Raw genomic sequence first — 25,608 nt, forward strand, 5'->3', positions numbered from 1 at the left:
CTATTTCCGGCTGTAGTTCTCCGCGTAGGGATGCAATCCGCGTCTGCGCACTCATTGTGACGCGCCAAGGCCGACCAATAGGCCTGCGTGGGCGGGGCCCGGGCCCGCAGCGCGCACGCGCGAACCCCGTTGCCTGTGGTCGTCCGGTGTCCGAAGCGTCCCGCGCTCGTCATGTCGGCCTCGGTGGTGTCGGTCATCTCGCGGTTCCTGGAGGAGTACCTGAGCTCCACTCCGCAGCGCCTGAAGCTGCTGGACGCCTATCTCCTGTATATACTGCTGACCGGGGCGCTGCAGTTCGGCTACTGTCTCCTCGTGGGCACCTTCCCCTTCAACTCTTTCCTCTCCGGCTTCATCTCGTGTGTGGGCAGCTTCATCCTAGCGGGTAATGATTCTGTGTCCCGGCAATGATGCTCCGCTTTGGCGCGCAGCTCCGTCCTCACAGTGCCTGCCCTTTGGTAGCTGGCAGACGGCTGGCGCCCGCGAAGTCACGCACTCTTTCTTTTCTTGGGATTCCAGGAAACAACAGGCTCAGCAATGTTGTCACGTTTCTAATGCCCCACAGTTGTTGGCCAGGAGCTGCAACTGAAGATGGGAAGAAACTCTCTTCTGGTGATCCCCCGCAGTTAGTACTGCTCTAAGGAAACATCCCACTCTGACTGTGATGGAGCCTTAAGACAAGTTTAAAGTTGGTGGACCCTTCAGTGAAAAAGCCAACCCTGAGCTGATTCTGTCATCAGGCGTAGGGGTATACATATTGGCGATTGCTCGTGACGCTCTTCAGTGGATGCTGGCTGTTTAGGTGCCCCCACTGTGTTTGAGTGTGTGTGAGCCCCTGTTTTCCTCATTATCCCCGAATTCAGATTTTTCTTCACACAATTGTGTGTTAGCTTTTCTTTCTGGTTTTCCTAATTTGCTAATCGTGTATACTTCCAGATTTAATGAGAATTACTTCCACGAATTTCATCTGAAGTCTGGTCTTTCTTTCCCCGTGGAATTGAGTGAAAACTGGGAACAGCTTTGGCTCAGGAGTGTTAGCTACCACGTGTATTATGGTCAGCAGTGTTTTGGGGATTTATTAGCTATTGCTTTCCCCCCTCAGTGTAAAGCTGGTTTGGGCACAGACAGAATATAGCACCGGGCTTGTCTGGACACTTGACTTACAGTGATACCTCCTTAACGTAGATCTCATGTCACGTGTACACATTCACACTGTTAGCTCAGGCACACCGGAGATCATTTTACTTCAGAACTTAAATAGGCCTCTGGACATCATGACTTGTGCCCCAGTCAGAGCTAGAGCTGCAGAGTTAGCTCGTTCAGTCGTCTTTGGAGGATATGTTAGCACCATCAGCCAGACCTGACAAATCTCTTTACTTCAGGATGATTTTATTAACCAACCAGGAGAAAGAACTTGGCTGAGAACCTCTGATTTTTTTTTTCATTTTTATTTTTGCCTTTGGTTATGGAAGTGTGGGAACAGGGTGGGGCTGAAAGCTGATTCTAAATAAGCCTTCACTTGTTGAGCCGCTGGGTAACGTTGGCTTCCCAGGACTACGTAGAAAAGAACGATCTGTTGAAAAAGTTAGATTAATGTGATAAAACCAGAGAGTTTGACTTTTTCATTTTTTTCCTTCCTTCTTTTCTCCCTTCCCTCTGGTGACTTTTGTTTATGCCAAGTACTGATTTTTAAAAATCTTTCCTTTCAAAAATATTTTTGTGGGTGTCTGTGTGCATGCATGCATGTATTGGCCAGAGAGCTCAAGGGGGTGTCTTTCTGTTGTGTAGTGAATTGTCTGTCCCTTCTCCCATTCTCTCCAGGTCCACAGTTACAGATGTGAGTACCACCATATCAGATTTTACTTGGTGCTGGGCAAATGAACCATCAGGTTCTTATGCTTTGAGGCAGGCACATTACCAACTGAGATAGAAATATGTCCCACTCTGAAGTCCTGTTTTTGTGCCTGTTAAAGCTAAAATTGTCAGGTTCCAGTGGGAGCTGTATGACTTGTTATTGGATAGACTGCTTACCAAAAGAACACTGTTAGTAATGAGACTGGTGTCAGTAGTGAGGACATTATTAGCAGTGAGGACATTATTAGCAATGATATTATCAGTAGTGAGGGCATTATTAGTAGTGACTTTATTAACAGTGAGGACATTATTAGTAGTGAGGACGTTGTTAGCAGTTAGGACATTATTAGCAGTTAGGACATTATTTGTAGTGAGGACATTATAGTATTGAGGACATTATTAGTAGTGAGAACATTATTAGTAGTCACTTTATTAGCAGTGAGGACATTATTAGCAATGACATTATTATTAGTGAGGACATTATGAGTAGTGACTTTATTAGCAGCGAGGACATTATTTGTAGTGAGGACGTTTATTAGCACTGAGGACATTATTAGCAGTGAGGTCATTATTAGCAGTTGAGGACATTATTAGGACATTAGCAGTGAGGTCATTATTAGCAGTGAGGACATTATTAGGACATTATTAGTAGTGAGGTCATTATTAGCAGTGAGGACATTATTAGGACATTATTAGCAGTGAGGACATTATTAGTAGTGAGGACATTGTTAGTAGTGAGGACATTATTAGGACATTATTAGTAGTGAGGTCATTATTAGCAGTGAGGACATTATTAGGACATTAGCAGTGAGGACATTATCAGTAGTGAGATTTTCAAATCTTTTAGGTAACAGGCAATAGAATGAAAGAAAGAAAAGTGGGTTCGAGGAAAAAAGAAAAATTTATTGTTGCTACAGAAAGTTATTTGCATACTTCTTTCTCACTGTGAACTTAGGGGTGTTTTACTACTGAGCTGCCCACCCACCCACCCACCCACCCACCCATCCATCCATCCATCATCCCTCCCCTTTTTGAAAGAGGGTTTCAGTGTGTAGCCCTGGCTGGCTGGAACTGCTGATCAGGCTAACCTTGAACTCAAAGAGTTCCATGTACCTCTACTTTGTTCATTATCCTGGCTGCCATGTTTCTTTTAGCAGCATTAAGTTTACTAGACCTAACCTCTTCTGCTAGTCCCGATCATTGCCTGGTAATAACGTGTTTTAATGAAAAATTTGAAATTTGTGTGTTTGGTCTTTGTTCATATTGTTGAGACAGGAAATCTTACACCTGCTGAAGTGTTTTTTATTTTTGTTTTTTACTTTTCTATGTGTTTTATTAGAAGAGAATGGAGGGACAGTTTGACTGGTGAAGGGAGGTTGCAGGAAATTAGGTTGGAGGATTTTGAAGGACCAAGTGGTGCTGAGTGCTGGAGCTTTGGGTGAGAGACCAAATTATTTAGGAGGTCATCTGAGAATTAAGAATGACACCATGGCTGGTGAGATGTCTCGGTAGGTGAAGGTGCCCGTCACCAAGCCTGAGAGCCCTGAGTTTCACCATGGAACCTGCATGGTGGAAGGAGAGAGCCAACTCCTGCAAATTGTCCTCTCGACTCCACCGTGCACTCCCACTAAGTACATAGTAAATGAACGCACTGCCGTGTCCAGCCTCGGCTCAGGTTCAGGTCCTGAGGTGGGGAGGGAGCGTCCGAGCAAGACAAACTTCTGACCACCAAGTGGATTGCACTCCAGTGGTCCCCAGTAGCTCGAGCCCTCTTTATTTATACTTAAACAGTTTTTCTTACCAGGGTTACATGAACAGCTTTATTATTGGCTCATATTTTTGACTTTTAAGAAATGCATCATATTTTAAGGAATACAGTGTAGTCATTATGAAAGCCCCCATTGTTCCCTTTGTTTCCCCCAAAACACATTCCCATCCCTTACATAACCTTATTCTATACATAGAGCTCAGCTATTGCATGTGTGACTGACAAAACTAAAAACCACCCAAAGAATCAATAATATAATGAGAGAAAAGAGCCTGCAAGGTGCATGAACTTTACAAATTCTTTCACTGTCCAGTTCCTCGCCAAGTAAGAGTCTGTTTGCACAGGTGCTTTGCACCAAGGACACCTGTTGGTCAGGTAGTCATGTGCTGATCCGAGACTGGGCTGCATGGCTCCCGACAAATGCAAGCCGGCCATCCAACGGCCGTCTCTTCTGTCTCTGGAAGGAAAGGACAGACCTGAAGCTGGTGTAAGATGTGTGACTTGGAGGAGGATGCTCTTTAGCTTGACTGGTTATCCCTTTTGCTTGTTCACATTTGCTCTTTGGAACTTGGTCAGTACATTTTCAACCAGGTTAGAATGCTGCCATCAAACTTAAAAGCCTGCTAAGACAGTGGTGTCTTCTGTGTCTTCATGGCTGGGTGACTCAGGGTCTTAGGAAGGGGGCTGAGGTGACTGGCCACCGGGATGAGCTTGTTCAACAGTATAGTAAGCAGGTTTTTGTTTGTTTTGTTTTTATGAGACAGGGTTTCTCTGTATTGTTTTTGAGGCTGTCGGTCCAGCCCAGCCTCGAACTCACAGAGATCTTCCTGCCTCTGCCTCCCGAGTGCTGAGATTAAAGGTGTGCACCACCAACGCCCGGCTAGTAAGCAGGTTTTTAAAAGGACCTCAAGGGAGTAGTTTTCCTTTCCTATTTCATTCTCATAGCTGACTCTTTGTCTTATGGTTAGCTCTCACTGGAGGAAGGACATCTGTCTCTTCTGAGTTAACATTCCACTGTTGGCAGCCTTCTTAGTTTCCTTTTTTTAACCTAACTGAAATTTGCTCATCTCAAGTACTATTTAGGGAGGGTAAGTGGGGAATGGTTAAGTCTGTCCTTATGAGTATGGCTAAAAATGTGTTACTAGGCAAACACTCCACCCTGGGGCTTTATTCCTAGTCTGTGAAATTGTTTTAAGTCACAACTTTGGTCCTTCTGTTCTCAAATGTAGGAAACAGTTTTGGCTTTTGAAAAAAAAATAGAGTTTGGGAGCTGGAGAAATAGCTTAGTAGGTTAGCGTGCTTGCAGAGCAAGCATGAAGGTCTGAGTTCAGATCTCCAGGCATGGCTACATATGCAGCAGGTACGGCCACATATGCCTGTAGCCCCAGGACTGGGGGCAGGAGGGGAATCAAGAGGATTGCTGAGTCTTGCTGCTTCTCAACTAAGGTTCAGTGAGAGACCCTGTCTCAGAGGGTGGAAGAGAGCCAGAGGGGAGAGAGAGAAGTGAGGGGGGGGGAGTGAGAGGGAGGGGAGTGAGAGAGAGCACACACGGGACATCCAGTGACCTCTGGCCTCTGAAAGTATGCACACAGGCATGTGCATCTACACACACATACCACAGTCGTACACTTAACACACACACACATGCTGTCACACATTTAAGACTTACGAAATTAAGTTTAGTGCTCTCAGTTAAGAACACCCAAAGGAGTTTGATTTGAGAGACAAGGAGACTAATTCAGAGTGTTTTCTGTCTCAAGGGAGCCATTGGCTTATGTGGACTGGGGTCCGGCAACTTTAGGGAGTGTCTGTTAGGTTTGTGGATCCCTCTTAGCTACTGTCCAGGAGATTGGTAGTTTTCCAACTTCATGGCTGATTGTCCTGCTTCTAAATGTCCTATCCATCACTTTTTTATTCTCGGTACCTCAGCTGCTTCTGATGGGGCAGCCTCTAGCATCTTATTTAACTTGATTTGTTTACAAGCTTGATTGTGTTGCTTAACCACATTTGTGTGTGGTTCCCAAAGTCAAGTTTTTGTTTTGTTCGTTTTTTCATGACACACAGGCTGTCTTGGGAGCCGGCTTCATTGACCCCTCCCTCTACATCTCTGCCTCTGCCCTTTATCCTTCAGTGTCAGGAAGCTACTTGGCATTCCGTGAGCACCGATGTCAGTCTTGTACCTTTATTTGCTATCTTACACCTCTCAGTTCAAGTGCTTCCTCCTCCCTGTGGAGAACCTTTCCTGACTCCCAGCAGACCCAGGCCTCCTCCTGCTTCACTCTTGTACGTGGGGGGAGAGGTTAGGAAGAAGAGAGACGGGTTCTCCATTAGGCTGCATTTGCTGGGCTTGTCTGCCCTCTGGAAGGCAGGGCAGGTGATATCACGTCTGCATCTTTGGTAGGACTGTGCATGTTAAATTGTGACACGTCTTAGTTTAAGGAACATCGAGTTCTATTTGGCAGGCTCTCTGCTCAGGTGCTGCAGATTCAATTGTGAGGCACACAGATGCCGTCCCTACTCTTACAGTTTGAAGAGAGATGCAGACAGGTAACTCTGGGCGTGGTGCTGGTGAGGCTAGGAGCCTGGTGGGCTTCCTGGTCTTTCCAGTGGTCTTGCAGGATACCTCTTGTGTGTTTACTTTTACCAAAATGTGCTTTGTAACTTCATTTCTTTGCCTGCGTTCACAGTTACGTTGCATTTCAGCTTTTTACTGACAAAGTGAACGTAGCCAGGAATGTCTTCATCTTCCGTTGACTTGTGGCATCTGCCTGCTCCTGTGCTGTCTCTCCGCTCCCCACTGTGGTTTGTTGTGTCCCCCTCGTGTCCTCTGCCAGCCCCTCCGCTTAGTCAGAGGAGTCTTAGTCTCCTCTGGTTGGCTGAACGGCTTCTGCAATTATCCCTTCATTCAGCACCATGGATTTTCTCTGTCGGATCAGTCTTATGTTTTAGACATGCTCTAATACTGTCTAATTTGAAAAAGTTGTGCCAGGCATGGTGGTGCTCTTTAATCTTAGTGCTGGGGAGGCTGAGGCAGGAGGATCTCTGTGAATTTGGGGCCAGGCTGGTCTACAGTGAGTTTCAGGCCAGCAAGGCCATGTACAGAGACTCTGCCTCAAACAAACAAAGCACTTCCATTGGACCCCAGGCTCTCCCAGCAGCCATCTGTTGTAGAACTTGTTGAGAGAACAGTTGCTGTTCTGCCTTTCCCTTTATTCCTCGGTGCTCTTGTGGTGGTCTGCCTCCACCACCAGCTGTCTTACCATGCTGCCCGATGGAGCAGCCTTCTGCCTCACCTACCGCCCTGCTCTGCGTTTAGCATGTAGCTCAGTTGGCTTGTTCTTTCTGAGTGAAACTCTTCTCCACACTCCTGTGACCGCCTCCTCCTCACCCACCGCCTTTCCCTCCCTGCTGTGCTGGCTGTCGCAGTTTGCATTTCTTTGCATAGGTGAATTTAAGTTCCATGTCTATGCGTGCACTTACCATGCTATTTATGTTTTAGTTTGGACCTGTCCAAACTCGGAAGTCCAGTCCCTGACTTCCTTTCTGTTCTTGCTGTCTGTCTTACCTCTCAAGGGTATATATCCCAAATAGAACCTTCCCTGCCCAGCCATCTGCTTCTTCACCAGCAGTACACAGTGCCAACCTTGGGTAGACTGCTCCGCCACATATTCAGGTCCCTCTGATCTCATAATTTCTCTTGACTCCCACATCCATTTCACCAGCAAGTTTTTTCATCTCCAGAATATGAAGTGACTCCTTCATTTCTGCCTATTTTTATCTTCGTAACCTTGAGCTCTTCAGTTCCTGAGCCATTCATCTCTAGTCTTACAAACCGTTCTTCATGTTGCAGTTCTAACCTTTAGAGAATGAGTCATTTGTGCCCTGCAGCTCCGCAGACCCTGCTGTGTGTTACATTGCCCTTTAACTAAGTCCAGACTCCTTCCCGAGTCTTCTGCTCCCTGATACTTGGTGTCTGACTTGTTACTTCCAAGACATGTCAAGACCGATTTACTGTCTTGATTACTCAGTCCTGGATCTTGCTCTTTAGCCTTCAAACAAGGGCTTTAGGAGCATTTTAAAAAGACAGCTTTCTAGCCTTCTTATCCCGCTCCATTTTCTTCACAGTGTGTGCCCTGCCCAAAATTTTCTTGTTTGTTTGCTGACTTGTGACTGGAAACACTTGTGTTTTCTCCACAGACTGTAAATTCCTCGGGAGCCAGACTCCTGTCTGTCTGGCTCTGTGCCATATTCTCAGCATCTACAATGATGCTTGATAAATATTTTGCTGAACAAATGAGCATTTAAGGAGAGAGATGAAATAAGAGCTGCTGGGAGGGGACAGGCTGCCTCAGGAGTTAGTTGGTTTCCATCTTTGGAAGTGCTCAGGGAGACACTGAAGGCTCATTTCTGGAGCAAGCATGTTTCTTTACCTTTGTGTCCAAAGCAGCCGAGGAATGTGACATGTTTATGGGTAGCACAGGTTCTGGAGGGGTGTAATTCTCATGGGGCAGCTTATCTGACCCTGGACTTGGTAAGTAGCCTTCAGAAAACTTCCCGGGTTATTCTTGGAGGCTCTTTCTTTCCAGCACTCCTGTCTCCCACCACTTCTAGGACAGTGTCCTGCTTTGCTTTGTGTTGCTGTTGTAAACACTGGGACCAGTAGCAACTTGGGGAGGAAAGGGTTTGTTTTGGCTTACATGTTATAGCTCGTCATCAAGGCAAGGCAGAGCGGGAACATGGAGGTAGGAACGGAAGCAAGCAATGGCCGTGTAGGACTGCTCTTTACTTACTTGCTCTCCGTGACTTGCTCAGCCTGCTTCTTATACAACCCAGGACCTGGGGTAGCATTGCCTGTAGTGGGCTGGGTCCTCCTATATCAATCATTAGTTAAGAAAATGTTGGAGAGACAGCTTAGCAGTTAAGGAATACTGATTGCTTTTCCAGAAGACCCAGGTTCAATTCCTGGCATCCACATGAACTGCTCAACAGCTGTAGCTCCACTTCTAGAGGGTCTGATGTGCTCTTCTGGCTTCCTAGGGCACCAGGCACACAGTGGTAAATACATATAATACATTTTTTAAAAGGAATGAAACATGATTATTTTTCACAGACATGCCCACGATTATTCTGGTGGAGGCAATTCCCCAGCTGAGGTTCTCTTCTCTCAGCTGACTCTAGTTTGTGTCATGTTGGCAAAAATCTCAGCTGCTTAGGCTTTTTCTGCATCAGTAGGGTGTTGGGAGGGGAGGTGGCTCAGCATTAGCATGGGCTGCTCTTCCAGAGGACTCAGGTTCCATTCCCAGTACCCACATGGTGGCTCACAGCCATTCTTGTGACTCCAGTGCTGGGGGATCTAATGCTATATACTAACCTTGGGCACCAGGTAGACATGTGATTTTTGTGTCCATGTAGGCAAGACATCCATACACACAGAATAAACAATTTTTCAAAAATGGGTGTTGGTCTGGATGACCTCTGTACATTGGGTGTTTGTGGGGTTGATTTGTGCACCGTTACTGAATTTGAGTTATTCTGGTCATTGTAGGGTTAGCATCAGTCTGTGGCTATATCCTCCTTCACAGAGCTTTTCTCTTGTTCTCTTATAGTTACTCCAAACACTACCTCATTTTCTACCCCATTGCTGTCAATAGTTCTGTATCTTTTTCTCTACAATTTCTGTTAGATTGCAACCAAGTAATCTAATATTTATATATAAAGATATAAACATAATAATTATATGTAAAAGTTAAAGTTGTAGAAAGAGCAATATGGAGCCTGAGCCAGAGCAGTTGCTGCAAAAGCATGAGGGCTTGAGCGAGGGTCCCCAGCCATCACAGGGAAAGGAGGGCATGCCACACATCTGTAGCCCAAACTGGGGGAAATTGGTCGGCAAACCCAGCTGAATCCATGGGCTTCAGGCTCAGTGAGAGACCTTGCCTCAAGAAATAAAGTGGGTGGACTGGAGGGATGTCTCAGCGCTTAAGATCACTTTCTACTCTTCCAGAGGATCTGAGTTTGGTTCTCAGGGCCCACATCAAGGTTCACAGCTGTGTGTAACTACAACTCCAGGGAATACAATGCCCTCTTTCTGGCTTCCGGGAGCACCTATATACACAGGTCAGACAGAGACAGAGCCACAGACAGACAGACAGACAGACAGACACACACACACACACACACACACACACACACACACACACACACACACACGCTCCTGCAGTAAAAACAAATCTTTAAAAAAGCTAGGTGGGGTGTGAATGAGGAAGATTCTGAATTCAGCTTCTGGTCTCTACACATGTATGTGTGCACCTACCTGTATTATGAACATATACATGAACATATACATACAACACTACAGACACATAACAAAAAGAGACCTGGAATGAGTCTGTGCTTTTGGCTTCTTTTCACTCAGTAAAAGTCATTTACCTGATTCTGAATAATTGCATAGGATTTCATTGCAGGTCTGAAGGATAATTATTCCTTTTGATGACATTTGGACCATTTCCTTTTTTCTTTTTTCTTTCAAATTTACAAACATACTATGTTTTGTTAGACACATTAGTCAAAAAGATAAAAACAGTTTTAAGTATTAAGTAGTATTGCCAGTTGCTTTCCCCAAAAGATGGTCTAGCCTGACCTTTCGCAGCAAGATTTTAAGTGGATCCCTGACTTCAGTCAGTGTCCTTCATAAAGATCATTGCACTTCCGTGGGTATTTCTGTGCCTAGGGTGATGGAAACTGTTGCTATGGTGATGGATTCTGGAGCGCTAGTCTGGTCTTTCTCCTCTGAGTGGCTGCTGCTTTGTTAATGCTGGAGTGGGTGCTAGCCTGAAGCAGGTGTGACTCTTTGTCACAGCCATAAAGGTATTTGAGCAGAGAATACCCCTGGAGCTGCTTTTCATGTCTGGGTGGCTGGCTGCTGCCTTGTTAGAGACTTGAGGGATACAGAAATGTGGCGGGAGAGATCACTGTCAGGAGTCTCGTGGTGGGTCTTTGCAGTCTTTTGAGGTGGATAAGCAGCCACTAGAGCTTTATATCAAAGGTAGATATTTATAGTACGAGGTCTGCAAGGGCGAGCAGCTGTATTTGTAATCTCCACCATGTATTATGCATGCCTCTTGTAGAAATGTTTAGTATTTCATAGGGTTGTCATTCAGCCCAGCTTTTGTTTCTACTGCATCTATAGCCCTGTGTAGGTGTAATTAGATATCTTTAAATCAACTAGATTAAGAGAGTTCTTGTGGCAACTCTGGGGTATCATTCTCCCCTTTATTTTTCCTTTAATAAATAATAGTTAAGATTGTAAAAGAGAGCCAGGCGGTGGTGGCGTATGCTTTTAATCCCAGCACTTGAGAAGCAAAAGCAGATGGATTTCTGTGAGTTTGAGGCCATCCTAGTCTACAGAGGGAGTTCCAGGACAGCTAAAGCTACCCACCCACCCACCCACCCACCCACCCACCCACACACACACACACACACACACACACACACAAACCCTGTCTAAAAAAACCAAAACCAACCAAACAAAAACATTGTAAAAGTATATAATTTGATATGTTCTTCATTTAGTTTTTGCAGTTTTCATTGTATGTATGTATGTATGCATGTATGCATGTATGCATGCATGTATCAGGGTTGTTGGTAAGTGCCTTTACCAGTAAGCTATCTCACAGCCCTATTTTTAGTTTTAGTTTCTTGAGACAGTTGTCTCATGAAGTTCAGGTTTACCTTGAGCTTGCCGTGGAGTGGAGGGTGATGTTGAGTGGATCCCCTTCTCCATGTACCTGGAAAGTGCTGGGGTTATGGGTATGCTGCGTTATTGCCTAGCTTGGGATGAGTTTTAAAATTCTCTGATTTAACTACCATCCAGATCAAGACAGAGAACACTGTCATACCGTACAGGGTTCCTCTCTGTCCCTGAAAGATGAGAACCATTGTCCTGACTTATTTTGCTAGTTTATTTGTTATTATTTGCTTTTTTGAGTCGGGATCTTAACTCTGTAGCCCAGACTGGTGTCAAACTTGGGGCAGTTCTCCCTTTCCCTCTCCCCCACCAAGTTCTGGGACTACAGGTGTGTGACTGTTTTGTCTAGTTTTAAGGTCCTGTACGTATGAAATCATGTAGCATGTACTCTTTATGTCTGGATTGTGGCGCCTAACATATCATGACGTTTATTCAACTGTATCTAACAGAAGTTCCTTTTCATTGCCATATAGTATTTCTTTGTTTACATGCACTATATATAATTTCTGGTCTGTACTGTGACTAGACATGAAATGTTTCTAGCTTGGTGCACATTGGCGGCATCATTCCTGTGTGTGCCTCTTGGGTGTACATGCGCATTCTTTTTGTTAGAGGAGATTTTTCATCATGGGTTGTATTTGTATACTGATTAGAAATCACTTGTTTTATACTTCCAGATAGTGACTTTTGTGTTTTGTTTCTTACCCAGTTTGCTTGAGAATACAGATCAACCCCCAGAACAAGGCGGATTTCCAAGGCATCTCTCCAGAGCGAGCCTTTGCGGATTTCCTCTTTGCCAGCACTATCCTGCACCTTGTCGTCATGAACTTCGTTGGCTGAGCTGCTCCCATTTCCTTAGGCACGGAGTTGGAGGTTGGCAGAATGTAAGTGGTGATCACAGTCCTTGTCCTGTTGTGTTGATTTTAGCAGGTGAAATTAGAGGAGATTGGCTCTGCTCCTAGTTGGATGAGTTCTCAGAGTACTGTGAGATGTTTGCAGAATTTCCTGGAGGTTCATAATGGGCTTTATCAGCATGGCCATCAGCCTGCTGTTCTCAACAGTCTATTCTTAGTGTCCTGCAGATCATTAAGGTACAGAATACAACATATGTATTTTACTAGTAACTATGAATGAAATTAATTCAAAATTGAAAACTTTTCCTTTATTCTTGTTGTAGACAGGGTTTCTCTATGTACCCCAGGCCAATCTCAGGCTTGCAAGCTCCTGCCTTCTGGGATTGAGGTGTGCACACAAAGATTTTTTGTTGTTGTTTGGTTTTTCGAGACAGGGTTTCTCTGTGGCTTTGGAGGCTGTCCTGGAACTAGCTCTTGTAGACCAGGCTGGTCTTGAACTCACAGAGATCCACCTGCCTCTGCCTTCTGAGTGCTGGGATTAAAGACGTGTACCACCAACGCCCGGCGCACCCAAAGATTTTTGAAGAATAATAAATTGCAGGGTTTGCTTTTAGATTTGTTCTTGAAATTTTTTCCAATTTCGATAGCCATTTTTGTTAAATGTGGCCATTGTTACATGATTGGCATTCAGAGTAGTGTGAATGAGTAACAGTTGGTACTTACTAGTATGTGTCCCAAACTTAAATGATAAAGTTGGGTTAACTTGGGAGGAGATTTGGAGCCAGACTGATAGCATTTGGTTTATTTGCTTCATCTCTCGTTGGGCACTAAAGCCATGCCTGCCCCTCAAACAAACTTTACAGAATTCTGATAGAGAAACACAAGTGGGCCTAGATCCCTTTTGTAGAACTGAAAGCCTCTCCACCCTACCCCTTTCGTAGGTTGTATGACTTATTTTACCCTCTCCTCTTGTCTTACTTTCTTCTTGCTGTGGTAAGACATCATGACAAAGGCAACTTGTAGAAGAAAGTGGTATTCAAGGGTTTGCATCCATGATTGCAATGGTAGAGATCATGACAGCAGGGAGGCAGACTGGGTATTGGAGCCGTAGCTGAGAACTTAGATCTTGAGCCACAAGCATGAAGCAGAGAGCTAACTGGGAGTGGTATGGGCTTTGGAACCTCAAAGGCCACCCCAGTGACATACCTTCTTCAACAAGGCCACACCTCCTGATCCTTCTCAGACAGTTCTACCTCCTGGTGGAAGCATTCAAACACACAGGCCTGTGGCCATTCTCATTCAGATCGCCACACCTCTGAATTAGTCTTAAAGCTGTGGTAGGTACATGGATTTTTTTTCATACATGTATCAATATTGTTCCTTTTATATGAGAAAATGGGCCCAGGACAGCCCAGTAGCTTCTCCAGTTGCAGCGTTGTGTGGTTATAGAGAGTGGCCTCTGTCTACTGATGCTTTGGCCTGGTGCTTGTGCAACTCCCCAGTGAATGTCTGTGCTCTTTGTCTTTACACCATAAAGTTTAGGACTATTGTTTCTAGTGGTAGGAGAAGAGAATCTTAGAAAATAATAACCTTTTAGGGGAAATTATCTGAGGACCAATCTCATTGCACACTACGTGGGAACCTGTGTTTTGCACTGAAAGCATCAGAGCGCTCATCAGAGTGACGCATTGCAGAGTGCATGCAGTGATGAGGCAGTGCCCGCATTTCGTTTTCTAGCAGGAACTAGTCACTTGCTTCAAATGGCACGGAAATCCACCTTTAAAGAACCCTCTTTGTTTAGGTAAAACCTTCATTTTAGGTCGTGGTAACTTGTTGGGATGCTTTAGTCATTGAAAACATTTGAGAACCACTTCATCCTACCATCCTAATTCAGTTTCAGTCCCTGGAGACCTGATCTGCTCTCCATCCCTCCCTCATCCCTAGACAGTGCCTATAACACTGGAATGCAAGTGCAAGGAAAGGAAAGGAAATGCAAGGAAAGGAAAATGCCTTTAAAAGTGAACAGTTGAGACCTATATCTTAAAAAGTGTGAACAAAAAGAGGTTTCTATTGCTGTGAAGAGACACCATGACCATGATAACTCTTATAAAGGAAAACATTTAATTGGGGCTGGCTTACAGTTTCGGAGGCTTAGTCCATTTTTGTCATGGCAGTGTGCAGGCAGTCATGGTTCTGGAGAGGAAGCTCAGAGTTCTATATCTAGATCCACAGGCAGCAGAAAGTGACGCTGAGCCACTAGGACTGGCTTGAACTTCTAAGACCTCAAAGCCCAGCCCCAGTGACACTCTTTGTACAAGGCCACACCTACTCCAACAAGGCCACTCCCTATGAGCCTATGGGGCCCATTTTCTTTCAAACCACCGCACAGGGAATGTATTTCATTTGGTAGAGTGCTGTGGGTTCAGTACCAGCATTGCACAAACCAGACATAATGATACATGCCTGTCATCCCAGCACTCAGGAGGCTAAGGTAGGTGGGTTAGAAGTTCAAGTTCATCCTCAGCTGCATATGGAGTTAGAGGTCAGCCTGAACAACATGAGCCCTGTCTTAAGTAAGGTAAAAGACCCATAAACATATAGTTAAAACATAGCCTGATTAGTTTGTTAGCGGAGGTCAGAACAGAGTACTGTGAGGGACGGAGAACGGGGTGACTGTGCCTGGGAGAAGCAGTGATGAGTGAATCCCAGCTCCCACCGTTAACCATTTCCTTCGGATCCCCTGAGTGGAGCTGGAAAATGGAGCCCCCGGTGTTGACCACCTCGGGTTAGATTTGTGAAGGTGTTTTCTAGATGAGTTACTGTATGTATTTAAGAAGGGACAGAACACATTTCAAGGGTGTTCTCAAGGCTCAGAAAGATAGCAGATCATAGAAAATTATTTCCCAGTGCTGTCATGATTGGAGGAGGACTTGGCTTCCAAGAACTCAGTATTTCAAAATTATGACAAAACAGACAAAAAAGCAGGCTCAGCAGAAACGGAGTAGTGCAGATCATATTAACAGCCCAGGGCCACCTGCTCAGCTGGGAATTATGGGCTCAGAGAATGCAGAGTCTTCCAGTCCCAGATGGCAGTGTTCTGTCACTTTGGAGGAAACAGGCTCTTAGGAAAGGTAGGAAGCCTTCTCTGGGGAGCGCCCAGCCCGTTTTCCAGACGCCTTCCACCTGATGGCACTATGCCGTCCCGCACGTGTATTCTTACAGTGCCAAACATGTTAAACGTAGTTTCCAAGTGAGGCCTCAATAGTTAAAGTAACTCAGAAGGTAGGATAACCAAGTAAAACAAAACAATACCACTCAATGCTCTGAGAAAACATTTATTTATGAGACACTGTCAGTCTGCTTCCTTACTCCTATGAAATGAAATGTGGGCTAGATTCTCACGCCGCTGCTTAACCTTCTTAATTTCCAATCGAGAGTTGGGCATTTAAGAAATCTGCGATGTAGCTGGTGTTTAATTAGTTTGAAGCTGACATTTAAAACCAACAAGAAAAGGCAGATGAAGAAAACGGCATCGGCTGTAGAAAGCAGTGTGGTTGAGGGTTGCCGAGAGGAGCAGACAGTTCCCGCTGGATGCTGCTTTCCGTGCTGTGCAGTGTCGTTTATCTTCAGGTCCCCTCAGAAAGATGAGCTTGCCATTCCCATCTGTAGGTCAGGTGCTGAGAGACCCATGGAGCCTTGTGAGAAATCTTTTGTTTGTTTTGCCTTTAGACAGGGTCCCTGGGAGTTCAAGGTCATGTCAAACGAGGTCCTGATCCTCTGCCTCCCACATGCTGGGGTTACAACTACAGGCATCGCCCAGACCCAATGTCAGGGTTCTTTTTAATTTTAATTATGTATGTGTGTGTCTGTGTGGGTTTGTGCATGTTGGTGTCTACCTTGCCTAGCTACCCACCGCAGTCCATTTAGTGCTGCCTACACACTCACGGGACTGGGACATCAGCTGCAGCCGGGGCTACCTTCCAGCCTACATGTTACCCTCTAAGCTCTGCTGCCACCTAGTGGATGCACATTGGTGGAATGACCTAAGCTAGTTCCTTTCCAGTCATAGAAGGGCAGCAGAGGCTCAGGTGAGCTCAGATGCTCACCAGGGGTTGCTTTACATCCTGGCCAGCAGTGGGCAGTGCTGAGCTAGGAGCCCTCAGCACCACCCCAGGGTCGTGTTCACTGGGTTGCCCTTCCTGTCAGTTGCTGTTATTCTAGACCCTTTATTGCCTCCAACAGTGAGCCCTGCTGGCAGCAGTCTTTAATTTTTCAATTGATGAGTAGGTCCTGTATGATTAGTCTTAATAGTTAAAAATATTAATTGACTTTTAATTGGTGACTGAACTCTTTTGGTTGATCTTTTTAGGTAGAGAGAGACACAGATGTGTGTGTGTTTGTGTGTGTTCATGTGTGTGTATGTGTGTATGTGTGTGTATGTGTTTGTGTGTGTATGTATGTGTGTTTATGTGTTCATGTGTGTGTATGTGTGTGTATATGTGTGTGTTTATGTGTGCGTATGTGTGTGTTTATGTGTGCGTATGTGTGTGTATGTATGTGTGTGTTTGTGTGTGTATGTATGTGTGTGTGTTTGTGTGTATGTATTGTGTGTATGTGTTTATGTGTGTGTGTTTATGTGTGCGTATGTGTGTGTATGTATGTGTGTGTTTGTGTGTGTATGTGTGTGTGTTTGTGTGTATGTATTGTGTGTATGTGTTTATGTGTGTGTGTTTATGTTTGTATGTGTGTGTATGTATGTGTGTGTTTGTGTGTGTATGTATGTGTGTGTGTTTGTGTGTATGTATTGTGTGTATGTGTTTATGTGTGTGTGTTTATGTGTGCGTATGTGTGTGTATGTATGTGTGTGTTTGTGTGTGTATGTATGTGTGTGTGTATTGTGTGTATGTGTTTATGTGTGTGTGTTTATGTGTGTATGTGTGTGTATGTATGTGTGTATGTGTGTGCACTTGTGCAGCTTTGGCACGTGATCAGAGGACAGCCTATGGGAATGGTTTCCCTCCTTCCACCACATCGGCCCTGGGGCTGGAACTTAGCTTGTTGGACTTATCAGGTGTCTTTGCCCTGTTTTTAAATTCCTTTAAACTTATTTTCAGTTTTGTTTGAGACAGTCTCGCTCTGTGGTCAAGACTACCCTTGAACTCATGATCTGCTCCTTTGCCTCCTGAGTGTGGGATACAGGAGGTCACTGTTGTACCTGGCTCAGCTAGGCAGATCCTGCTGAGAATTCTGTTCCTGTCCTCACCCCCTGGTGACTCAACCCTAAGTCTCAGTCACCCACGGGGCTGCACAGGACCCTGGTCTCTGGGCGCTCAGGTCCACAGTGCACACCTCTCACATCTGCATTTGTCACGTGGTTTTAAATCGTTCACTCGGGACCTTAAGGCTGATGGCAGGCCTCAGTTTCCCTGCCTGCACAGTGAGGAGCTTGGCCTTCATGACTGTTCTCACTGATGTCGTTATGATGGTCACTTTTGTGGATCATTTGGTTTTGCTTTTTACTCACATTCCCACAGTCTGGTCACTGAAGGCGGAACGTTGAAGTGGGATTGCTCAGAATTATTGTGCAGGGTTACAGAACCACCGTCTGTAAAATGCTTGCTGCTGCCATCCCCGCATTTCCCGGCTTCTCGTTTCTCCCATAACCACCTTTACGCCAGTGCATGCCATTTTTTTTGCCTGCCCTGTGGTGGGGAGACGGAACCGCAAACTTACTTTATACCTGGCACTAAATGACTTGTCCTTGGCACTAAATGACTTGAGTGGACTCTTCATAGTGGACGCCCGGAGCCTAAATGCAGTGTGTGTTGTTCACTCTTTTCAAGAGCTTTTGAGTGATGATTGTAAATACACACATAAATATATAATTATAAGTTAAATTAATTGTATTAAATATAATTAATATAACATATAATATAAAACATATCTATATAATATAGTACATATATTATACATACATATTATATGTATGGTATGTATATTGTTAGATTGTGTTTGCTAAAATATCTTAAACTTGCTGTTTTCTTTTTCGATTTCAAGGCAGATTTATTTTCTCTGTGGCTTTGGAGGCTGTCCTGGAAGTAGCTCTTGTAGACCAGGCTGGTCTCAAACTGGGATTAAAGGCGTGTACCACCACCTTTCTTTTTTTAAGTGGGAAAATTGAAGAGAGAAACACAGACCCTTAGAAGTTTCTGTAAAGCCAGGCATCATTACTATGGTAATGAGAGCTATACGGGAATGCAGACTGGGAGACTTGACTTCATCCAGTGAGGGTGACCCTGCGTTGGCACCTTGTTCTGGTCTGCGCTACCTACGGCAGTGGCCACTAGTCATGTGATTGATGCTGGTTGATGGACATCTGACTCGCTAACCAAGGAACTAAATTTTAATTTCCTTTTTATGTTTTTAGACAGGTTTTTTTCTGAATCCTTGGCTGGCCTTGAACTCAATATATGGCCAATGAAGACCTTGAACTTCTGATCCTCCTGCCTCCACTCCCCAAATTCTAGGGTTATGGACATGTGCCTCCATGCCTAGTTTTATGGAGGCTAAGTCTCAAACCTGGGGTTTCATGTATGCTACATAAGTACTCTGCCAACTGAACTATATCCCCAGCCCAACCCATAATTTCACCTAATTTTAACTAAATTTAAATAAGTCTGTGTAGCTACTGGCTACTAGGTTGGACAGCACAGCTCTGGATAAAATTTCCAAGCTATCAAGGTCTATTTTGTCATTTCTAAGATGAGAGGATTAGTCTAGTTGATTTCTGGAGTGTCCTTCATTTTTAGAAGTTACGATCTGGGCCTTGTAACATTAGAGTGATTCAGACTGAACTCTGCCCCTGGGAGTTTTGCACAGTAGTCTTTGATTTATGTCACCCCTAGTCCCAGTTTTAATTGGGTAATCAGAATCCAGGGAAGGATGGATTTGATGGCAGCTGTCCAGATAGTGTCTGAGTAGAGAGCATGCTGGGAAAGAGCCCATCCCAGGAGGCGGGCTGCCTGGCGTTACCGAGTTCATCTCTGTAGACAGTGTATTCCTCATCGTCCCTTGTACTTGACCTTGCAGATCAGGCCGGGCAGATGGCACCCCCATTTTGGTGTCTCACTCTCAGGGAGGAGTTTGTGGCAGTTTTTGATAGCCTTTTTTTTACAGTTGAAAAGGGCTCTTCTGAGTTGTCCACTGGGCCCAGTTGTGCTGAGCTAACATTTCAGAAATCCCGAGGCCTCTCTTGTCAAATACATCTCGCTAAATACATCTTCACTGGAAAAGAAGGGAACTGCTCTTTGGGAGTTGGGTTTCTGAAAACTACTGCCAAAGATGCTTTCTTTCCTCTCTATGTGGGCTGGCCTTAGTGTCTCAGGTTCAAGTGTTTCAGAGTCAGAAGTCCACCCAGCTCAAAGTAGCAGCCCAGTCACTTCCCATCTTACCCAGAGAGCTGACTTTAAGTAAACAAGAAAGCACTTCTAATGACTCTGGCCCTTTGTGAAGTTTTGAGGAATCTGACTTTCTGTATTGAGTCTGTCCTCAAATTGGACATATGTGCTTTGTTTGCAGGATGCCGATGCTGGTGTAGATGCTGATGCTGGTGTAGATGCTGATGCTGGTGTAGATGCTGATGCTGGTGCAGATGCTGATGCTGGTGTAGATGCTGATGCTGGTGTAGATGCTGATGCTGGTGTAGATGCTGATGCTGGTGTAGATGGTGATGCTGGTGTAGATGGTGATGCTGGTGCAGATGCTGATGCTGGTGTAGATGCTGATGCTGATGCTGGTGTAGATGGTGTTGCTGGTGTAGATGGTGATGCTGGTGTAGATGCTGATGCTGGTATAGATGATGCTGGTGTAGATGCTGATGCTGGTGCAGATGCTGATGCTGGTGCAGATGCTGATGCTGATGCTGGTGTAGATGCTGATGCTGGTGTAGATAGTGATGCTGGTGTAGATGATGATGCTTGTGTAGATGGTGATGCTGGTGTAGATGCTGATGCTGGTGTAGATGATGCTGGTGTAGATGCTGATGCTGGTGCAGATGCTGATGCTGGTGCAGATGCTGATGCTGATGCTGGTGTAGATGCTGATGCTGGTGTAGATGATGCTGGTGTAGATGATGCTGGTGTAGATGCTGATGCTGGTGTAGATGGTGATGCTGGTGTAGATGCTGATGCTGGTGTAGATGGTGATGCTGGTGTAGATGATGCTGGTGTAGATGCTGATGCTGGTGTAGATGCTGATGCTGGTGTAGATGCTGATGCTGGTGTAGATGGTGTTGCTGGTGTAGATGGTGTTGCTGGTGTAGATGGTGATGCTGGTGTAGATGGTGATGCTGGTGTAGATGGTGATGCTGGTGTAGATGATGCTGGTGTAGATGATGCTGGTGCAGATGGTGATGCTGGTGTAGATGGTGATGCTGGTGTAGATGCTGATGCTGGTGTAGATGCTGATGCTGGTGCAGATGCTGATGCTGGTGCAGATGGTGATGCTGGTGTAGATGGTGATGCTGGTGTAGGATGTTGAGTGCCGATGCTGATGCAGGCAGGATGCTGTGATGGAGAGTTGGAGGCCGGTTTCTTCTGCTCCTCACTTGCTGCCATTTTGGTGAGCTTGGAATGTAGGTGTGGGCATTGTCTTATCGACACCACTCACACACTCTCGTGAAAACAGCTGCCCTTATTCGCTTACTGCAGTCTGCCTGAAATGCGTCTGGTGCTCAGGATGAGTGAGGGCCATGGCTGTCCCACGCTCTGGTTTACAGTTTAGATGAAAGCCTTGGGACGTGACATTTCACCCTTCTGCTTCTGTTTTTCAGGTTCACTCTTTGATGTCCCCGGATAAGAATTCTTGAGATGACAGCTTGTTGAACATTGATTCTTCGGATCTGTGCTTAACTGTGGCCTTGACTGGGTGTGAAATGGGGAGCCCAGAGACCCTCCCTTTGCTCCGTCAGACTGGCTTTACAACGTGTGTCTGTTAACACGGAGTCTGCCTTCCCCAAGTGTAACCCTTACTCTCCAAATTAAACAAAGTTTCTCTGCCGTTCCTCACCATGCCTCTGACTGCCGTTTTTCTTCTCACACTTGTGTGAAGAGCGTCACCCTTCAGCTCTGTGTGCTCACAAGCTCTCCATGAGATGCTGATGTGCCACTGTGGACCTTCACCTTTGTTTTCATTAAGTAGCTGTCATTGAAGTTAGCGACAAAAGACAGTGCTGACAACCTGGAAAATGGCAGTCCTTTGTCCTTTTGCTGGATCAGTTAATCCTCTACTTGTCCGTCATTGTCTGGAACTGCACCACTAAGCACTTGTCAGAAACTGGACTGTGCATACTTTCACAGTACGTGTGTGTGTGTGTGTGTGTGTGTGTGTGTGTGTGTGTAGAGAGAGAGAGAGACTGACCGTGTGACTGTGTGTGTCTGTGAAGTCAGGCAAGTGTCTGTGTGTATTGTCTGTCTGTGTGACTGTGTGTATGAGAGAAGGTGTCCCTGTGGTATGTGACTGTGTGTTTGCCTGTCCATGGTATGTGCACATGCATGCGTGTTGATTTGCATCCCATGTTTTCCAAAGCTCCCCACAAGTCTCATTTCACTTGCAGTTGTCTTCAGAGGTCCCAGTCCTCATTAAGGGGGGAGGAAATGAAGCTCAGATTTGTGCTTAAGATCATGGGTCTTAGAAAAAACAGACAACAGAAGATCTCATTAAGGACAAAGCTTGCTTAGAATACAGGTCTGGCGGCTAAAGTCTAGGCATTGGGTGCCCAGTGAGCCCTGTGTCCATCTCAGGAGCAGCAAGTTTACCATATATGGGAGCTGCTTAGCAAATGACCTGTGCCACCGGAAGTCCTCCAGCGGGGCTTCACTAGCATAGCCTGGGGGACTCTGCTCCACTGCCTGGGTCACAGTGGGTCACTAGCATAGCCTGGGGGACTCTGCTCCACTGCCTGGGTCACAGTGGGTCACTAACATAGCCTGGGGGACTCTGCACCACTGCCTGGGTCACTAACATAGCCTGGGGACTCTGTACCACTGCCTGAGTCACTATGGGTCACACTGGGTCACTAACATAGCCTGGGGGACTCTGCACCACTGCCTGGGTCACTAACATAGCCTGGGGGACTCTGCATCACTGCCTGGGTCACACTAGGTCACTAACATAGCCTGGGGGACTCTGCACCACTGCCTGGGTCACACTAGGTCACTAGCATAGCCTGGGGGGACTCAGCTCCACTGCCTGGATCACTCTGGGTCACTAGCATAGCCTGGGGGACTCTGCACCACTGCCTGGGTCACTCTGGGTCACACTGGGTCACTAGCATAGCCTGGGGGACTCTGCACCACTGCCTGGGTCACTAGCATAGCCTGGGGGACTCTGCACCACTGCCTGGGTCACACTGGGTCACTAGCATAGCCTGGGGGACTCTGTACCACTGCCTGGGTCACTAGCATAGCCTGGGGGACTCTGCACCACTGCCTGGGTCACACTGGGTCACTAACATAGCCTGGGGGGACTCAGCTCCACTGCCTGGATCACTCTGGGTCACTAACATAGCCTGGGGGACTCTGCACCACTGCCTGGGTCACTCTGGGTCAAGTCAGTCTTTGGGGGTTACAGCTGGAGTCACCTAAGTGACTTGAAGCTGCAGCCAGGTTGGGAGGGTTGCTCGGGAGCTATTTGAAAAGGAAACTCCCTGGCCCTACCCCCAAGCGCAGAAGCAAATCTGTGTGTTTTAACAGGGTCCCGGGTGATTGTTGTGCACACAGAAGTTGCCACGCAGGCTGTCTGGAGCAGTGATTGCAGCCTCGGTGTATCTTGCAATTACTCAGGAGCTTGACAGAGCTTGAGCTTCCATTCTTTATTAGCTCTCCGCTTAACGAGGCATCCAAGGTTGAGGGTGGGTCTATACAGGGTTAGCAAGCTCTTTAGGAATGGCTGGTTCAATATAACGACAAAAACTGGCGTGGGTGCTGTGTATGGCCATGACATTAGAAACTGACTAAGATGACCAAGACACTCATGCACAGACATCATGCAGCTTTGCCATATTCGATAAATAGGTATTTCAAATAAGAAAAGTGTTCCAATTTCAAGAAAATCAGCCCGCTGGGAATGAGTAATAACTGTCAGGGAAGGCGTTGCAGCAGCCCCTAATACGCACGCAGATTTGCATTTCACAATGATTTAGAGCCACACGGGACAGGTACTGAGTTCCCAAGTATCAGGTTTGCTTTTGTCTCAGGGCTTGTGGTTTCCCTAACTTAGCCTTGCTGGCAGACACGTTTGGTGTGTTTTCCCATTCACAACATATGAAGCACATTACTCTTGGAGTCTTGAGTTCAGATCTGAAGATGCACCATAGGTTACTAATCTGCCGTAGGCTTCTTAGCTTGCTGTGTGGGTCTCCATCCCCTGTGTACAGGAAGACTAGCAGAGGATTCTTCCTCCGTGGTTAGGGAAATGCCTCATTCCCGCTTCCCCGCAGATCCCGCTTCTCAGGGCTGTGTTTTGCTGACTCAGGTGGAAGGCAGGGGCTTGCACTGTGTGGACCAAGGGATGGCCTGCCATTTCCTGCTGCATCTAGCCTGCCTATGGGGCGATTGAGTTTTCATTTCCTGTGCTCATTCTGGAGGGTGGCAAGCCACTTCCCGCCACCACTGTACACCGTCCCTTGCCCTCGGCAGCGAGGGGAGGCCAGGCCCTTTGTGCCTTCCGCCGCCGACACACTTCCTGTCTCCACCACATGGGAAAGTCTCTCTGGCCCCCTCAGAGCAGCCTGTACCCTTGCTCTTTGATCGCTCCCTTTAATCTGGGGCCACAAAACACTTACGATGGTCGGAAAATCGTGGGGAGGTGACAGCTCTGCTCCCTGGGTTGGCAGCACCAGCATCAGCTGGTTTCCAGCACCTGGGAGTGTCACACGCTCACTGCGACCCTGGTGGGTTGTGGCTCTGAGCCCTGAAGTCTAGACTACTGTTTGAGTAGCCCATGACTGTAAGGTAACAGCAGCTTGGAGAGGAAAGGGTTTATTCCAGCCTGCAGCCTGTAGGGCAGGAGCTGATGCAGAGGCCAGGGAGGGGCGCTGCTCACCGCTGGCTTTGGATGCCTTGCTCAGCCTGCTTTCTTAGACGGCGGGACCAGCAGGCCCCAGGGTGGCTCCACCCACAATGGTTTGCATTTTCCCTTATCAGTTATTAAGGAAATGGCCCACAGGCTTGCCCACTGGCCAATCTGAAGACTCTAGACTGTCAAATTGCCATAAAAACAAGCCAGTACAATACTACGGCTAATTTTAAAAGATTAACACAGAAACGAGTTTTCCCTGGGTGTGTGTGACCCTTTTCCTTGAACTTTAGTGAGAAAAAAATTAGAAGAAATCTTTTATTTTACTTGCTTAGTTTTGAATTTATAGATCTGAGTACACACAAAATTCTTTTTGGCATAATGTGGGCAGCTCAGTGTTGTGGAATGTGCTTGCATGATCTAAAATGTTGAACTGAGCTTGTGTTCTGTCACATAGTGTTTTTTTGAACCTCGGTGGGCCCTCTGTCTCGAAAATTCTGTAAATAATTAGGTGCCCGGCCTGTGCTCAGTAGGCACAGGGCAATAAAGATGAGAACTATCCTTGTGAGTGAGCCAACATGGAGTGTGTGTGTGAGTGTGTGTGTGTGTGTGTGTGAGAGAGAGACAGACAGAGACAGAGACACCAGTGTGTGTGTGAGAGAGACAGAGAGAGAGAGAGAGAGGAGAGAGAGAGAGAGAGAGAGAGAGAGAGAGAGAGAGAGAGAGAGAGAGAGAGAGAGAGAGAGAGAGAGAGAGAGAGAGAGAGAGAGAGAGAGAGAGAGAGAAGTGCCCCTGCCCATCTGCTGTTTAAGTTCTAGGACCCGTGAGGTTCTGGAGTCCCATGGGATGGCGCAGTCTTGCTGGGCGTCACTCCTCTCTGGCTCTAAGCAGTCGCGGTAGGCTTTTGGATGAGCTAATGAATAACGAGCGTGGGGTGAAGGTATTTCGTGTCACTGCCTCACAAACACACCTGTTCTCATGGAAACGAGCAGAGCCCCCACCCCAACTCTGCCTGGCGCTTGCTCCCTCAGTGGGGTAGTATCCCGCCTCGCTCGCCCAGCGCCTGGCCTGCGGGTGGGAGGGGTGCAGACAGATTGCAGAATGGGTTTTCTCCTTCTGCCAGGTAGGTGCGAAGTCAGGTCACCAGGCTTGGAGACTAGCACCTGCGACATCTTTACTGTCCTAGTTTTTGATTTTTAAAAAGCAATTTAAAAGGTTTTTTAACAGTTAAATAATTGGAGTTAAAATAGTACATTGTTTCCCCCTTTCCCGTTTCTCCCCCAGCCCCTCCCACATGCCCCGCCCCTCCCACA

The 25,608-nt window shown here is 46.3% G+C and overlaps 1 protein-coding gene across 2 annotated transcripts; it reads left to right on the forward strand.

Moving 5' to 3' along the window:
- Positions 1–94: 94 nt before the first annotated feature.
- Positions 95–21,285, forward strand: Dad1 (defender against cell death 1). Of its 2 annotated transcripts, XM_013124862.3 has the most exons (3): positions 95–382; positions 12,076–12,250; positions 21,051–21,285. In XM_013124862.3, the coding sequence occupies exons 1-2, from the start codon at positions 172–174 to the stop codon at positions 12,204–12,206; spliced, it is 342 nt and encodes a 113-aa protein (XP_012980316.1). In that variant the 5' UTR covers positions 95–171; the 3' UTR covers positions 12,207–12,250; positions 21,051–21,285. The 2 variants fall into 2 exon arrangements, with proteins under 2 accessions (XP_012980316.1, NP_001268553.1); NM_001281624.1 differs by lacking the exon at positions 21,051–21,285 and having other exon boundaries at positions 158–382; positions 12,076–12,252.
- The last annotated feature ends 4,323 nt before the right edge of the window (positions 21,286–25,608 follow it).

Source organism: Mesocricetus auratus, unplaced genomic scaffold, assembly GCF_017639785.1.
Source record: "Mesocricetus auratus isolate SY011 unplaced genomic scaffold, BCM_Maur_2.0 Super-Scaffold_100707, whole genome shotgun sequence".
Taxonomy (NCBI): Eukaryota; Metazoa; Chordata; class Mammalia; order Rodentia; family Cricetidae; genus Mesocricetus; species Mesocricetus auratus.

Coding starts and splice junctions, on each gene's coding strand:
- Dad1 (XM_013124862.3), top strand. CDS start 172: ATGTCGGCCTCGGTGGTGTCGGTCATCTCGCGGTTCCTGGAGGAGTAC. Junction 383..12,075: donor GGGCAGCTTCATCCTAGCGG/GTAATGATTCTG, acceptor TTTCTTACCCAG/TTTGCTTGAGAATACAGATC.